Genomic DNA, 17,407 nt, shown 5'->3' on the forward strand with positions numbered 1-17,407 from the left:
TCACGCAGACTCACCCTGGGCACTCCCGTGCCAGCAGAACCCAACAGTTCCTTATCCAGGTCACTCCAGTGTGCTGCCACTTGAGCCGTCGTCTCACATGGCCTTTTACGGAGCGTGGCTCTTGGAAGGCAGGTTGGGACTCCCCTGGCTGGGGGAACCTGCTGCTTCTGGCAGAGCAGCTCTGCTTTGCTAAGCAGCACTGACATCCAAGGGCTTCCCCCGTCTTGCAATCAGCCCACTGCTGTCAGGAGAGGAACCAGGAAGAGTCTGGAGATGGAGGACGAGGTCTCTCCTGGGAAGGTCCTTGTCTTGGTTTCACGTCCTTGGCACATCCTAGTCAGGCTTTTACACCTCACAAAAACCCAGGGAGGGCAGCAAAGCCCTGAGCCTGAGATGCAGGTATCTGTCGAAGCTTGATGCACCGAAGCGAGTCTCACCATAAGCTGCAGGCATTTAACTAGATCACATAGATTACCTAGAAGATCATGGCCTATTAAAGACCAAGCAGAATGAGACTACGTGAGTGTCCGAGGGCCAAGCGATGTCTTGTCACTGTCACTATGAGCACCTTCCATCCTGAGGGACCCCAAAGCACTTTGCAATCTTCCACAAGCAACTGGCTCAAGTTAATGATAGGAAATGGGGCAACAGGCAGTGAAAATCTCCTCTCCAGCTGGAACTCCACGGATGCAGAATGGGGTTATCCAGGACACAGGGTTGGCAACTCCCCAAAGCTGCAGCGATCTTTGGGTAAGTGGTAGGACTCCAATCTAACATCACAAGACAGAGTGCCTCCAGCAGCTCAGCGCTCCCTCAAGATCATTCTAGCTTCAGCCCACCTACAGCACCACCAGCACCACTTCCTGCAGCACCCTGTGTTTTCCTTGAATGTTTCCCATCCAAGCACTGACCTGGCCCAATCCTGATTAGCTTATGAGATCTGAGAAGGTCACAGCTCGGAGGTGGTGTGGGGCTGCAGGTGGATTATCATGCCAAACCACGCTGTCCCCTAACCCTGTAAATCGAGCTCTCCGCTGGCAACATGAGGATGTTAAATCCCTGAGTATCCTCGCTAAGAGTGTGAGCTACAGGCAGCACGCTGGCACCGGCTCCTCCCGTCTGGGCCCTGTGTGTCATAGAACCATAGACGTTAGAGATGGAGAAGCCCCATTAGGTCCCACTCCGTCCTTTCCCCCCCAAGGGCCAGTGCAGGATTGTTCCCTAGCGTCTCATCCAGTCCCGGGCAGGAAGCTTCCACCCCTCGCTGTTCAGTCTTCCCTGTGTCTCTCGGACTGAGCTATGCAGGTCCCCTCCCTCCCTCCTACTCACTGTTCAGCAGGCTCTCGGGCCCCTTCTGCGTGTCCAGGTTGGGCTGGTTCTGTTGATTGTAAAATCGCAGCAGACACTGCTGGTTGCAGAAGTGTTTGATTTGCCCCCGCCAGTGGATGGTTTCCAGCAGCTTCCCCTGACGCTTGCAGGCATGGCACCGAGCTGCCTAAAGCCCGCATCAGCAGGAGAGAAACAACGAGTAACTAACCACACCCCCTCCGAGTGCAACACTACTCTCCAGTGAAAGGTGCACATAGCAAGGGGCTGTGAGCTTCCCCACAGCAGTGCCCTGCCAGTGCCAGCCGGGGACTCCAGCGGTGCGAACTTCTCACAGCAGCACTAGCCGCGGATCCAGCACTGTGAGCTTCCTCAGTGCAGTGCTCTGGCAGGATCAGCTGGGGACTCCAGCTACGTGAGCTTCCCCGTAGCAGTGTCCCGTCATTGCCAGGCAGGACTCCAGCAGTGCCAGGTTCTCCGCAGCAGTGCCAGCCAGACTCCAGCAGTGCGAACTTCCTCAGTGCAATGCCCACTTATCTGGGTGCCGTGCCCACCACAGCACTTAGCACAAGCTGCCAGTGCCAATACTGACCTTGAAGTACCAGAGCAAGTATTTGCTTTTGCAGTCTTCACTACAGAAGTCCCAGGTGCTGCCCTCCAGCTGCTCGGTGACCGCCCGCTGGCAGGTCTGAGAACAGTAGGTGCAGGTGATGCAGCACAGGCCCAGGTTCTTGGTGAAATCCTGTTTGTAAAGAAGCACACACCCTGCGGAGAAACAATAGGAGTGAAACCTTCCCAGGATGAACTGGGGGCCTCCCTGACCCAAACATGACCAGAATCCAGGTCTGCGGAGACAACAGAGCACACGCAACACACTGTAGGGAACAATCCAGCACTGGCCCCTGGGGCTAGGATAAGATGGGACCTCATGGGGACTTGCCATCTCTCACCTCCATGCTTCTAGGAAGAGTCTGACTCCAACCTCCTGTGTGCAGGAACCCAGCAGGCAGGGCAAGGCCAGGTCAGGCCAGCCCAGACGCAAGAGCGTAGAAGTGCATGATGACAGGAGGAGCGGAGCTGCCACCTGCTGTCTCCCCAGCCCCCAGAGAGAGAAAAGCTGTGAGAAAGCCCTCCCCAAGGACACAATGAACGGTAAAGATCTTGCCCTAGGGCCTGGCTGGACAGCAAGCCATCCCCACGACAGTCCTCCCTTCACTGCATGGCAAGGCTCTCGCCCCAGGGCCTGGCTAAGACAGTCTCCCCTCTGTTCCTCTCCATGCTCTCTTCTCTTCCCCCAGCACAGGCTGGCATGGGGGCTCTGCCTCTCCCGTGCCTTCCCCAAGTACCTTCGCTGCAGAAGTTCTTCTCCACTCCAGAGAAGCGGATCTTCTCATGCAGCAGCTTCTCCTGCTTGCAGTGCTCACACTGAGACACCACCCCGCGCAGCCGCTTGAAGTCCTCGCAGCAGTCCTTGCAGCAGAACTGATACACCTTGTCCTGCCAAAGAGACCGCCACCGGGTCAGCCAGGCTGGCAGGAGGTCCCCACGCTTCTTGGGGAAGCAAGAGCAAGACTACAGGGCTGAGCCAAGTCCCCAGCTCTCCTGGCACGGGGTTTGGCAGAAGCGGTCTCCTCCTGCCCTTCTGACATCCTGCTGAACATCAGGAGCACAGCACTCAGTGCACAGTCTCCAGGCACGTCTCTGCAGCTAAGGCATTCAGAGCACTGGTACAGAAGGACCTCTGCTTTGAGCAGGGAGAGGAAGAAGCCCTGCAGTCCTCACCAGGGTTGGCCTCCACCTTAACATCCACCCTGTGGAAAGTCCTCACCTGCCAGTCTAGGATCTCCGGCTTCCCGCTGAAAAGATTGTGGCAGTAATGGCAGTTGAGGTGGATCCCACCTTCCGGGCTGGTGCGCTGCAGGAGACAGAGACAGCTCATGGAGGGAGAGGCACACAGCAGGCAGCGAGCACCCGCTTCACGCTGCCACCACCTCCTGCCTCCTCCACCCGTCACAGCAGTCTGTCTGCCCCTGCTTAGACCTGCGCTTGCTGCCACTGCCAGTGACTCACAGTCAGTCCATCAGATCATGTCTCAAGCTCCTGGGGAGCAGATTCTCGAGCAATTTCACTTTGCTTCCAGTGTACTGGCTCCAGCTCTTCTCAGGAAGGCAAGCTTTCAAGCTGCCACCCCTCTGGATTTGAAAACACTAGGAGATGGGGGCTCTGCTACCTCTTCTGAGAATTTCTCTAAAAATCTTGAAGCACAGGTGCCTGGTTTCTATTTTCAAGGTAATGCAACTTCAGAATTCAAGCAGCTGTTCTCACCCCACCTTCCTCTGCTAGATTAAACAGACATTTAGCACTTGGTGCCTTGTCCACAAGGATAAATTTATTAATAAGTCATCTTCCTGGTTTTCCTTCTGATAACCTCAGACAAGGTGCTCTGCAATTGCCTCAATACATGCATTTTTCAAGCCCAAATGTAACTTTTCTTTTTTCAGCATACTTCAAATTTTTCTTCAACATTGAAATAAAAGTGGACATCGGATGAACATTCTTCCTACCTGTGCAACATTCTAGGTAGCTCTTTTGCTCCCTAGCCCAAACTTTAACTCCCTGTTCCTCTGCTTGTACTTACAATAATTTACTTAATCCTTCCCTCTGTGGCTGTAAACTGAGATGCTCATACTGAATAGCTTATCTGCTGTAATCCCAGGGCCTTTTCAAAATCCTTACTTTCCCAGGACTTACATCCCCACACTACTTGAGTAAGGCTGATACAGGATCTTGCACTGACCTGTGTTTAAGCACACGTCAGGAGGAACCAGTCTTGGCAAGCAATCCAATTGCTTTGCTTTCTATGACTGCCCTGACCTCAGCATGAGTTAACATTTCACCAGTTTTTGTTTCATCTGCAAAATTTTATCACGCTTACTTTGACTTTATTGCCAGATGACTCATGAAGATGTTGAACTCCTTGGGCTTAATACTGATCCCCAAGAAGCCTTCTTGAAACACTCTCCAGTGGTTTTTCTTTGACAAGTGTGTTCTGAGATCTGCCAGCAAGACAGTTACTAATCCAGGTTATGCATGGGTTTAGTCTTATGTTACAATGCTAATTTTATATGGCAATAATTCAAATTAGGTGAATTAGGTGAAGTCCCTGGTGACTGGAAAAAAGGAAACATTGCACTCATTTTTTAAAAGGGTAGAAAGAAGGACCCTGGGAACTACTGACCTGTCAGCCTCGCCTCTGTGCCTGGGAAGATCATGGAACAGATCCCTCCTAGAAGCTATGCTAAGGCATATGGAGGACAGGGAGGTGATTCGAGACAGCCAGCATGGCTTCACCAAGGGCAAGTCTTGCCTGACCAACCCAGTGGCCTTCTATGATGGAGTAACTACATCAGTGAACAAGGGAACAGCTATAGATGTCATCTATCTGGACTTCTGTAAGGCCTTTGACATGGTCTCCCACAACATGCCTCTCTCTAAATTGGAGAGACATGGATTTGATGGATGGACTGTTTGGTGGATGAGGAATTGGTTGGATTGTCACATCCAGAGGGTAGTGGTCAACGGCTCAATGTCCAGATGGAGATCAGTGACAAGTGGTGTCCCTCAGGGGTCCATATTGGGACCTGTACTGTTTAATACCTTCGTCAATGACATAGTGGGATCGAGTGCACGTTCAGCATGTTTGCAGACAACACCAAGCTCAGTGGTGCAGTTGACATGCCTGAGGGACAGGATGTCATCCAGAGGGACCTGGACAAGCTTGAGAAGTGGGCCCATGTGAACCTCACGAGGTTCAACAAGGCCAAGTGCAAGGTCGTGCACATGGTTCAGGGCAACTGCCAGTATCAACACAGGCTGGGCAGAGAATGGATTGAGATCAGCCTGGCAGAGGACTTGGGGGTAATGGTGGATGAAAAGCTAGACATGAGACAACAATGTGCACTTGCAGCCCAGAAAGCCAACTGTATCCTCGGCTGCATCAAAAGCAGCGTGGCCAGCAGGTCGAGGGAGGTGATTCTGCCCCTCTGCTCTGCTCTGGTGAGACCCCACCTGGAGTACTGCATCCAGCTCTAGAGCCCTCAACATAAGAAAGACATGGACCTGTTGGAGTGGGTCCAGAGGAGGGCCACAAAAAATGATCGGAGGGCTGGAGCACCTCTGCTATGAAGACAGGCTGAGAGAGTTGGGGTTGCTCAGCCCAGAGAAGAGAAGTCACCAGGGAGACCTTACTGCAGCCTTTCAATACTTAAAGGAGGCTTATAAGAAAGATGGTGACAAGCTTTTCAGTAGGACCTTTTGCGATAGGACAAGGGGTAATGGTTTTAAGCAAGAAGGGGGTAGATTTAGACTAGATGTAGGAAGAATTTTTTTACAATGAGGGTGGTGAAACACTGGAACTGGTTGCCCAGAGAGGTGGTAGATGGCCCATCCCTGGAAACATTCAATGTCAGATTGGATGGGGATCTGAGCAACCTGATCTAGTTGAAGATGTCCCTGCTCATTGCAGGGAGGCTGGACTAGATGACCTTTAAAGGTCCCTTCCAACCCAAATAATTCTATGATTCAAGTCTTATGAAGTCTACAACTGTAAAAACTCTTCAGCTACCCTACCAACACCATTTGTGACCTCAGCGAAGGATTACATCACGGATTTATTAAAAAAAACCCAACAATCCAACAGAAAATCCCAACACAAAAAACGCAACAAAAAAACAAATCCCAGAACCAAACGCTGCAACTGCCCGTAACTAACTCTCTGCCTCTAGATTCTCTAAGCTTTCTCAGTTGCCCAAGGCATGTCCTGGCCTAAGTCTCCCAGGTCTTCCTGGTTGTTGCTTTGTTCTTAGACAACTGTACAAAACTAATACTCTTCCAGTTGCCTTTGAATACCACAAACATTTCACATATGCTAAAACTTAACATCAGAAGATTAAAAACCACCAGTCAAGCCTTTGAGGATTATTAAACATGAGGTATGCAGGCCTGCTGGTTCTAAATTTTTAGACAGCACATCCTAGAAGACTTACATTCCTTGGTGATGCCTGGCTCAGAGGGCAGCTCTGCCCCTTTCCACCCCACTAGCAGGTGCGCACTGTGCTTTGCTAGCTTACTTGTGCTTTTGCTTGTGCCCTTGTAAGTCCGCTACATCCCAAACCACTCATGCAGCACAGCTATGCACCGCACTCCCGCTGGGCATAACCTGATAGACAGGAGTGAATCACAGCCCATCTTATCCCAACGGAGGAAGGGGGAGATAGGGCCAAACTGAGTTATTGGCAACTACAGGCACTGCAACTCTTGTGCTCCAGCAGAGACTTTCTTACGGACCCTCCCTGAGGAGCTTGAGGAAGGTGGAGCCTCTGCTAAGTGTGAAAGGAGGAATGAGCTCTATGGCCCAGCACAGTATGAAGGATATTTCAGTACCTGGAATTTGGTCCAGCAGCTGGGGCTGCAGAACTGGTAGACAACCCGGTCTGTCTTGTTGTAATAGCAGGGTTCTGATAAACTCTTTCTGCAGAAGCTGCAGGGTCTAGGGGGACCTGATGAAACAGACAGGAACTGGTGAGGGCAGCAGCACAGGATGTGGGACTAGATTCTGAGGATGGCATGCAAGCTACTCACTCATCCTCAGTCTGTCAAGCTATTATCAAAAAGCAAGGGACAAGAACATCAGCAAACTAAGAGCACCAGACTCTGCTAGGACAGAAATGTTAAACATGGATGGAGAGCAGAGTAGTTCAAGGAAGTGACCCTGGCTCTACAGGAATTTGGACAAAACAGGCTGCCATACTTGCACCAGAGACCATACCCATTCCTGGACACCCTGGTACTCTGTGTAATGGAAAGGGCAATGCCAGCACAGTACGGCACTACAACAGCCTCCTGCATTCTCAAGAACAGCAATGTACACTACCCCTCAGTATTAAGATGTCTACCTCCTGCAAGGGTTCCTCCCTCTCCAAATCTTCCACTTGTCTCACTGGTCTCCTCCCCAGACAAGGAACATGCCTTCTTTCCAGTCTCATCCACAAGCAATAAATAGTACCAAGGAAGGAGTCAGAGTGGAGAGGTGACTGACTCCCTGTGCATAGGTGCTCTTACCAACCAAGCCTGCCTGCTTCACTTTGTGGGAGGTAGTGCAGCAAATGGAGCAGAACAGGCCCATCTTGCCACTGCGATCCACATTGGGCAGCATGTCGAAGTTCTTGCACAGCGTCTTGCACCACATGCACGGGTAGACCCGAGTGTTCTTCTGCAAATACAGAGCAGAACAGAGCTGCCAGGGAGACCACCACAGCTAGTGAGGTCTGACCCCAATATCCCACCCCACTACTGTATCCACCACAGGGAAGCTCTCCTGCAGGGAACATCTGATGCCACAGCCAGGCTCATAGTCTGCAGGTTCAGGTGGTGGTAGCAAAAAAGGCTGCCTTCGGCACCTCACCTTCTCATTTCAAGGGTACCCTAGCAGGAATACAGAGCTTGGCAATCCCATCAAGACAGTTAAGTGAAGCCTGCTCAGGCATCAGAGGAACATGTCCAGCCCAGCTTTGGCGAGACATCCAAAAGAAGCCAGCCCGTGCTAACTGTATATACCAGTATCGCTGCACAGTCCAGCTTATTGAGTGCCTGACCTGTGCTCGGGTCCAAGATGGGCCCTGCGCAGAATAAATAAATTGTCTGCTTCAAAGTTTTTCCACAGCAATCTCTTAAATGTTTTGTCAGCAATAAAAGGCCAAGGGGATTCAAGTCACCTGCTATTGCATAAAGTTCCCTGTGCCACACCGACCAAAGGAGCCGTGTGCCCACGGAGACCCCCCACCCCAGGCAGCTGACTCCACACACCTTCTTGTAACTGTTGAGACAGGCAGAGTTGCAGAAGCGTTTTTGCTGCCCTTCGTGGAAGAGATACTCCAGGGGCAAGCCCTTGTTGTAGATGTAAAGTCCACAGTTGTCACAGCAGTTGGTTTTCAGCCCCTTGGTGGCCCGGAACTTGGTGAAGCAGGCATCACTGCAGATGCGGTGAACCACACTCCCATTGCTGACCTCATGCTGGATCTGCAGAGACATCATTGCTGTTGCTCCCCCAGACCACCATGTGCCTCCTTCTGACATGTGTGCACCATTACTACCACAGCCCTTGGGATAACAGGCTGTTACACTAAAACTCAGGCAAGTGCCATACGGGAAGCTGGTGTGGACTCAGGCTGGCCTCCCTCGCCAAAGGTCAGTGGAGCAACTGAGAGACTGGAGTGGCAGGAAGCAATGAGCTTCTGGGCGGGGAGAAGCAGAAGCCTTATTTCTTCTGCTGGAATAAGAGCTGGTTCACAATAACAAGGACGGACCTAGGAGTGAGCCCAAGCCAGCTCAGGGACTGAGGCCTCACACCACAAGAGAACCTGGCAAATGCCTTGCAACGGTCCCAGGCAGGGCCAAGCACTGCAGGTCACAAGCACCTCTTCCAGGACATGAGAAGGACAAGGGATTTGTTTACCTCGCCAGGTTTGTGGCAGACACTGCAGCGGCTGGTGTCCGAGACATCTGCGGACTGAGGTGCTGGTCTGTGCTGCTGGGCCTCGTAAAGGGAGAGGCAGACAGAGGTGCAGAACTCGTGGAAAGAGCCGCCTGAACCAATCTGGGCAACCACAGAGTCCTTGGTGTTCCAGATCTCCCTGGGGATCAGGAGGGGATGTGTTAGCACAGGGACACACCAGTCCTGCCACGAAGGGACAGGATGGCACACTGCAATGCACGGGACTTTCTGGTGTTCCAAAAGGGTGGCAAGAACTGTCTCACAGCAGCTTCTGTCCTGGCCCAGAGGGGTGGTGCCTGAAGACGGAACATGCAGGAGGTTGTTTTGAGAGGAGGGTGGGTTATGGAGCATTGAGCCCGGGACAGGCAGGGAAAGGAAATAATGTGAAGGGGTTGTAGGGAGCATGGGATGTGCGGTGTGTGAAGGAAGACATGAGGCAGCAGCTGGCAGCAGGCTGGAGTGATGTGGGTGAATGGGAAGCATTAGAGTCACAGGGATGGGGACTGGCAAGTAGGGCTGTGGGACAGGTCAATGGGGTTACAAGTGTGGGTGCACTAAGGAAAGGGGAACGAACACACACTTTTTACAGAAGGTGCATATCTTCTTGCCAGGTGGTTTCTTTGAGAAGGTAGTGAGACAGGAGCTGGAGCAGAAGAGCTGAGGGAGCCCTTTACGCTGGTAGGCAGTCTGGCCCTTCTGCAGTGGGGTCCGGCAGTTGGCACAAGTCATTTTGGTAACAGTAGAGCGGGCAGCTCGCTGAGCCATCTGAGTACGTAAAGACATGCGAGTTGAGCGCCGGGTACGAAAAGGAACAAAATCCTCATCATTGGGATCATCCACCATTGCATCAGAGTCTTCGTCAGAGACTGGAACTGCAAAGCAGCAGAGAAAGATGCACAGAAATCCCTCATTAGGAACTGAGACAGACACTTCTGACATGAGACACACGCTGGGGCTTTCTGGGGTCACCTTTCTGGAGTCCCTCTATGTGCTTTGTACCTGTCTGGGTTGAATGATAAAGGGACTCTTAAAGATATTCTGTTGGAACTGGAGATGAGTCAGGAGGTCTTTAAGCAAACTGGGCTTAAGTACAATTCCTCTCTAGGAGGAATGATTTGCCAAGGTTGAGCAGAAGCCCAAAGTGTGAACATTTACAGCAGAAAATCCTCCAAGAACCGGTAGACCTTAAAGGGAACAAGCTGGATCACCAGCCTCCAGCACAGGCTGCACAGGCAGGCAATGAAGGAGCAACACACAAATACTAGGGAATAGCAGGGCGACACTCAACATCTCAAAGAACAGAGACTTCAAGTACTTCTGCAGGAAAATCCCCCAAATGCAACCTTCCTTCAGACAGCCTGCTGCCATAGAGACAAAGGAAGAAAGTTCCTAGCTGAGGAGATGGAAGATGGATTTCCTGGTAACAACCCCAGAGTCTTATTCTATTACTTGGTGCTTGGTATCCATACACCACTGTGAATATACTACAACCCCCTCTTCAATCTAAGTGCCCTGAGAAAGCAAGTCAAGCACCCCAGGATGAAGACTCATGGGGTGAAGGGACCTGTCCTGTGTAAGAGGAAAGTCTGCACAGAAGGTCCAGAGTTCCTACCATGCTCACACAATGACCCACCTGCCCACAACGGGCCTGGGCCCCACTCTCTGGCTGAAAACAGGCATTGGCCAGCCAGAATTACTCACTGCTCTCAGAGGAGTTCACAGTTTCAGGCCTGGCAGTTTCTGATCTTCTGGCTCGTTCACTTCTTTTCTGCTCCTAAAAGACATCCAGAAAATACTTAAGCTAACCATCTGCTAGGACAACCACGGATAAATATCCCAGATCATGGTGGAGTTCCAGCTTCTGGGATTTGCTTTCCCAATAACTAGCCTGAAAAGGGATAAAACTCCATGGATACGTGACCAGACTTGGCAAGATGGGGGGAAGAGGGGGAAGTAGGCTTATGAGAATGACATTCCAGCTGGGGGTAGCAGGGACACACTGAAGCCACATTACAGCACAGTGGCAATGCACAGGAATCATTCTGTCACAGGAGACATGCAAATCCCTTCCCAGAGGGGTGACGAGACAGCCAGTGTCCCTCACAGGGTTTCACAACAGCCAGCCACCCTTTATGTTCCTGTAGCATACATACTTGACTGCATTCTCCTCACCTTCTCAGTTGTCAGCTCGCTTCCCTTCCCAGACAGGCCTTCTCCTGGAAGAGAAGCACAGAAGCTTGCATCTAACATTTCACTTTTCTCCAACAGAAGAGGACAGGTGTTCTTCAAATGCAGCCACCCTTTGGGTCAGTCTGCACAGGAAGCCTCAGACAGTCCTGGCTAACAACACAGTTCTGGTGGTGACCAGACACAGGAAAGTTCCTAAACCCACCACCTGTAGTTAGAGGTACAAACATGCAGCTTGGGAGGAGCACTGTAAGGGGGAGACCTCCCTGCACAGGGGAGGCATGCTGGGCAGTTGCCTCCAACTGCTTCTGACCAAGACTGACCATTTCCTGAGGATGGCCGGCCTGGGCAGAGGAACTTTGCCTACTGGAAACACCTTCTCCTGGTGACCCTCAGTTCCAGCAAAGACTCCAGTGATGAAGAGTGTGAGCTAAGCTGATGTACAGCTGCAGCTTTATCACGGAAGCTCCTGACCCAAACATTGAAAATCAAAATTAAAGCTACGAAAGCCAGAGCAAGAGCCTGTGTGCACCAAGGGAGCAGCTTCCAGAGCATTATTCCCTGTAAGCAAGACACTTTCCCCAAATCTAGCCCACAGTAGCATTGACAATTTCCATAGCAGGGAGGATGGGAAAAGTTAAGAGTACAAAACAGACTTCAGCTTCAGCAATGGGCAGCAGGATGACCTCCTGAGCACAGGAAGCCAAGTTCTGCAGAGATAACAACGTACCTGCTGGTGGCGAGGCTTCCTGTGCTTTCAGTACACTACTTTCTTTAAGTGAGTTGTTCCCACTATCATCCCCTTCCTCTGCCTGATTTTCCTCTGTGGGCTCAGGGGGCAAAGCTGCAGTACTGTTGTCCGAGCTCAGTTCCACCCCTGCTTCCCCTGCTAGCCCTTCCCTCTGCATGGGTGAGCTTTTCCTTGGTGCCTTCAACCTTGTCTTCTTTGTCTGTTTAAGATTGAGTTGTGGGGGGGGCATTGGCAAACTTGTGGATTGTGCTGTGATTTCTTCCGTGGTTGGGGCACTGCTAAGGTCCCCAGAGTCAAGAACAGGCTGTTGGGGTGATTCAGGGGTGTTGTCATCAGACAGTGCAGGAATAGCAGCAGCACCATCTTCCTTTAGGTCCCCAGAATCATTTTTGGGTGCATCTTCCCCTTCTTTCCATGTTTCTGGAACAAGGGCTTCTCTAGAGAGGGCAGAGGAGTCTGCTGGTCCATCCTCCACATCCTGGGAAGGATGTGCCTTATACAGCCCATCCAGACCCTCCGATTTATCTAGTTCCATCAAATCAGCAGTTTTTTCCAAGTCATCTAAGACATTAGGTTTCTCCAGCATATCCAAGACACCAGGTTTATTTAGAACGACATCATTTGATTTGTTTAGTTCAGACAGGCTGTCTGCTTTCACTAGAAGGTCCAAGTCCCCATCAGCAGTCATCTGCTTGGATTGATCCCAGTCAGGGGGCTGAAGAACTGAAACTTCCTGGGTAGAAGCCGTTTGGGAGCCCAGGAGATCTTCCCCGAACTCCATGTCAGCAGGGAGATCACCAATAAGTGGTTTGTCAGGCAAGGACAGGGGGTCCAAAGATCCCGAAAATTCACTGGAATCCATTTAGAAGATGGCAACTGGAAATGAGAGAGACTTGCAAGTTAATGAAAAGTAGTCTAACACAGCGCATAAATTGTCCACTCTTCTGAACATCGTCAGAGTAAAACAAGGACCAATAACACTGCTAGCCAGAACCAGGATACCAGCAGGTCACTCACATCTGCTCGTGAAATTACAAAACTCTGAAGCCAAACAGCAGCAGCAGGACGCAGCAGTTCAGTATGGCAGACCTTTGGGAAATCTACAGCCTTCACACACCCCACCACAGCACAGCAAACAGACTTGCTTATGCTAAATGACACAGTGGGGTATCAGAAATGACTTGAGTACCAATTCAGGAGGCTTCACACTGCTGTTCTGTGGGGTGTAATACCACCTTCCCTGCCTTCCTCTCTGTCTCACCAGACCCAAATAACCTGGTCTGTCCTTTCTCCTGATCTGTTCAGGAGCTAACACACCTTTTATTTTTAAAATATCTTTTCTCTTAAACATAGAGGCAGAAAGAACTCCTTTAGAGCTCTGTAGCCTGTGCCTTGAACAAGATACAGGATGACAAGATGCACTAATTTTGTCAAAGGACAGATATAAACCATGTTATAGTATAACTACAACTACAGCATAGCCCCAAAACTACATGGGCTAATATTCAGACATAGAACAACTGCAAAAGCTTAAGTCAGAACTAGGAGGAATACTGGAGAGTGGAAAGAAGAAAGGTGGTAAAGCCTGTGATGTTAAACGCAGTCATAACAGGAAGAAGTAGCAAAGTAGACATAAGCCTGCAATGTGGAGTCAGGAATAAAGACCAGTATGACTTTGCAGGGCACAGACAGTGCACTTGCACAGGAAGGTATGATGCTGACTGCTAACATCAGAGGGACAAAGTTACAGCCCAGCTCCTCATGGTCAACATTATCATAAGACAGAAAGGGCAAGACTTTGAGATGAGGCAAGTAAGCATTTATATCAATATTGGTTAAAAATGAATTATACCCCCACAAAGAGATAATGGTTGACAAACCTGAACAGGGAAGGGAGAAGGAGTGGAAGCTACAAGTGGCAAGGCAGAGTAAGTAAGACTTGAAGTAGCATCACGTCCCCAAAACAGGCTGTAAGTAGACACTACAAGGAAGGCATTAGAATCAAAAGATGTGGCACCATCCTATCCCCCCATTAGAGTCATTCTAATTCTAAATTCAGCACTGTTTTAAGCCCTGAAGCAGAAGATTCAGTATTCCTGTCTACTGGGGCTTGCTATGGGCATAACTCATCTACATCAATGAAGGAGGATGCCTGAAATAACTTCACTGATGATGCCTGATTAATTCTTTCTTTGTATCCTTCCCTCTGAAAGGATAACCAAGTCTCACTCACAAATGGTTTACTCAGAACTGAACAGAACATATTTGGACAGAGAATGTACCCAACTTCTGAAACTCATTTAAGCAGGAGTTTAGGGAATCATACTCTACAGCTGGAGTTCAAAGTCATTGCCTCCTTATTTTATCTAAAAACACGGTGACGTTTTCTGTTTCACAGTGGCAGGTAAGCACTGTTCCCACAATCACAAACAGAAACTACAGAAGATGTAATCTTCAGAGATGCTCAGCAAGTTTCACCACTAAAGACTTTGGTGATTCCATTCACTTTCTTTAGTTACAGAGGAGACAAAGCTGCTAGAATGAGCCAATTCCAGAGCAATACAGGATCTAACACGTGTTTTAGGGTGGCTGACAGAAAGAACAAAGTGAAATAGAAATAAAGACATCTGAAAGAAAGGTCCTAAGGATGTGAATCAGATGAGAACCCTCCCAAGACGACATTTTTTTCTGCTGCTCAGAATACAAACAATGCCTCCTTCTCAAAGATGTCCCGCACCCATATTTCCAGACAAGACAGCAGACCTTACAACAATAAGCATCAGAAAGATCAAGCCACCCAGACGAATAAGGAAAGTTTATTTATAGGTATACTTAACAGGACTAACATACTCCTCAAACTCACCTTCAGACATTTTGCACAAGTCTGCAATGAACCAAAGAGGTAATACTCCTACAGTATTTCCCACTTTCAGCTGGCCTAGTCTTTGCTTGGTAGAAAGACCCTGGGAACAATTTTGGAGCGTAAGAAATCTACTTGGGCATTCCCTCCTAGAGGATAATGCAATCAACGATTAATCTGTGAACTTGCCATGCTACTCATGTGCTCTACAAATAGACAAAAACCATCTAGTTTCAATAGTGTATACCTTGACATCGCTTTCAAGCTTTGGCCACAAGAGCATTATGATGCAAGACAAGGCCCTGACAAACTTAATGGAGACATTGACCAACAAAACAATCTCAAAGAGAACAAGTATTCTGCAGATTAAGTCAACTCCAAACTATTGCTATGTGGTTGGGACAGATATGCAGACCTTTCTGCAGACCCAAGAGTCCGCAGTAAGACCACTCACTTGCACGTTCTGGTTGGAAGCACAGCGCTTGTCCTGTGTGTTCAAGGTCCTCCCCACTTTCACCAGCTCTGTCTGAATCCCCCCGGCAGAACAGCTCACACGTTCTGACAAACAACCCAAAACTTCTTCTTAGGATGTGCAAAGCTAAGGACTGCCGCAGTCAGTCAAACGAAAGGACCCTGTTTTCAAACATACTCTTCCTGTCTCCTATTCACACCAATAATGGATACCTGGGGAGAGAGTACAAGAAACATAAGTAACAGAACATTCCTCTTCAGCACATCCTCCAATCAAGTGGCAATGAGCTGCTGAAGAACTGCTTGGCTTGAGTTGCACTGAGACTGTCACTGTTAAGAGCCTGTACTGAGCAAATTCTCTATGAATCTGCCTAATCCCCCTTTGAACCAATTTAAACTTTGGGCCTCCAAAAATTCCAGTGGCAATACGTTCTGCTGCAGCAGAGCTCTGTGACAAGGCGATACAGAGCTGATGACTGCTGATTTTTGATATAAGAATCTGGAAAAGCTGATGGAGTTAAGAGTTGAGGCTGGACCCAAGGAGGTGATGCTGACAAACAGTTTGAGTGGGAAAGCAAGGAATGTCCCTGCCCATCACTGCAATTCTGTTTCCCTGACAATGAAGTCTTTCAGTGGCTTTCAACTGCCAGCTGATGAGGATGAAGAGGGCAGCCCTCAGAACAGGAGAGAATGATGCTTTCCAGCTCCATGGGTTGCTCTGAAGTCAAACTCAACCTGAGGAAATCAGAGCTGCCCAGCTGCAGCGGGGTAAGAAACGCTACTTCTTCTGTTTGCCCCAGGTGTTCAGATTCATCTGGGTTTTCTGCTGAACTTCACAGTGAGTTAAGCGGCCAACTGAATGTGCACTTTACCTCTGGTAAAGTCTCTTCTCACTTTCTCCAATAGAAGAAAAATAGCTTATTGCTTCTGGCAGATGCTGAAATGATCGACCACAAGCCACCATCTTTTTTATTCCAGGACTATCTAACGCACAGCTCAGTCACTGGGCTCTGGTCACTGGTCTGCTTGAAATCTTCCTCTTTTCCAGCCACACACCTGGCAGCAAGGGGAGTACGCTGGCATATGATTCAGTCAAACAAAGAGGAGGCAGCGTGCTGAAATCCTCCACGTTACAGCGGGTACACTGCTTTATCGGACACTTGGAAACTCCTTAGGAATCGGCCTCTCCGGAGTATTCAGTAACATATTCCTGGGAAGATCAAGTTCAAGGAGCAAAGTCCCCTGCACAACAGTCTGAAGCAGAGTGCTTCTCAGGTGCCACGCAAGAGTTTCCGAAGAAGTGATGGGACGGCTGCAGGTCCTCCTCGAGTGTGCAGGACTGGCATAGAATGCAACATTGACCACCAAATCCAACACGTGTGACTACCAGACCCGACCTGCCTTTTCTGCCAATGAGGGAGCACATAGATTTCCTCTCAGACCTGGAAGCCCAGAGTGAGACATCTCTGCCAGGACACTCAAGTACACCAAGTGACTACCTGGGACTTTATCTAGCTTATTAAATACACCAGTGGTGCTGTAACTGCTCAGGTCTTCCACATCTCAGTGCCCTCAGGAAACTATTAGCAGGGGAATGTGTGGCCTACCTACAAAATGAGGAGCTACCATCAAACATTTAATTAAAATCAGACAGTAAGAAAAAAATACTGTTGTTACTCCCTCACGATGAAGTGAATACCTCAGAAGTCTCTACTGCCCACAAAACAGCACGGCCATGCAGTTACTGCTTTCCTCTAGCAAAGGAACAGCAACTGCTTGGGTACCTGTCCTAGACTTTTATTCATGGATATGGATTCAGATTTTCAAGACTTTTGAAGGCTGAAGGATGTATCTTTTTCACTATTAGCGATCATTTGAAATATGAATAGCATTAACTAATAACCACAAAAATTAAGACACTGAAAGCAACACTCCAGCTAATTGCTACCTACGAGTTCTGTAAGACCTAAGCAGAGCTCTGGAGGAAGTACCTATTCTTTGTGCCAAATTTTAGAATAAACAGTAGCATCCAGCCTCGTATTTCTCTACAAAAACAACAGTGGTCGACACACAGTTCTATCAATAAAACATGAAGAAAATAATATCACATCCGACCAGCATGGTTTCAGTCAACAGGTCTTCATTAACAATATTATGCCTTGAGTGACAAACACGGCAAAAGCTAATCTCATTGCTGTGACTTATCTGAGTTTATCTGGGCAGCTGATAGCTTTCAAGATTCAAGCACTGGAAACATTTA

At 49.3% G+C, this 17,407-nt stretch overlaps 1 protein-coding gene across 1 annotated transcript in view; it reads right to left on the bottom strand.

Moving 5' to 3' along the window:
* The window catches only part of ZMYM3 (zinc finger MYM-type containing 3), a 32,760-nt gene that overhangs the window by 10,411 nt on the left and 4,942 nt on the right, over positions 1 to 17,407 (bottom strand). The window contains exons 2-13 of the mRNA XM_068412161.1: positions 11,796 to 12,692; positions 11,051 to 11,094; positions 10,580 to 10,652; positions 9,459 to 9,750; positions 8,840 to 9,017; positions 8,191 to 8,403; positions 7,447 to 7,597; positions 6,769 to 6,884; positions 3,155 to 3,241; positions 2,673 to 2,823; positions 1,919 to 2,091; positions 1,330 to 1,495 (exon numbers count right to left, since the gene is read on the bottom strand). Of these exons, the coding sequence (XP_068268262.1) occupies positions 1,330 to 1,495; positions 1,919 to 2,091; positions 2,673 to 2,823; positions 3,155 to 3,241; positions 6,769 to 6,884; positions 7,447 to 7,597; positions 8,191 to 8,403; positions 8,840 to 9,017; positions 9,459 to 9,750; positions 10,580 to 10,652; positions 11,051 to 11,094; positions 11,796 to 12,678 (2,527 nt within the window). The 5' untranslated portion in view covers positions 12,679 to 12,692. The remainder of the gene's footprint in view (positions 1 to 1,329; positions 1,496 to 1,918; positions 2,092 to 2,672; positions 2,824 to 3,154; positions 3,242 to 6,768; positions 6,885 to 7,446; positions 7,598 to 8,190; positions 8,404 to 8,839; positions 9,018 to 9,458; positions 9,751 to 10,579; positions 10,653 to 11,050; positions 11,095 to 11,795; positions 12,693 to 17,407) is intronic.

Source organism: Nyctibius grandis, chromosome 13 (genome assembly GCF_013368605.1).
Source record: "Nyctibius grandis isolate bNycGra1 chromosome 13, bNycGra1.pri, whole genome shotgun sequence".
Classification (NCBI taxonomy): Eukaryota; Metazoa; Chordata; class Aves; order Nyctibiiformes; family Nyctibiidae; genus Nyctibius; species Nyctibius grandis.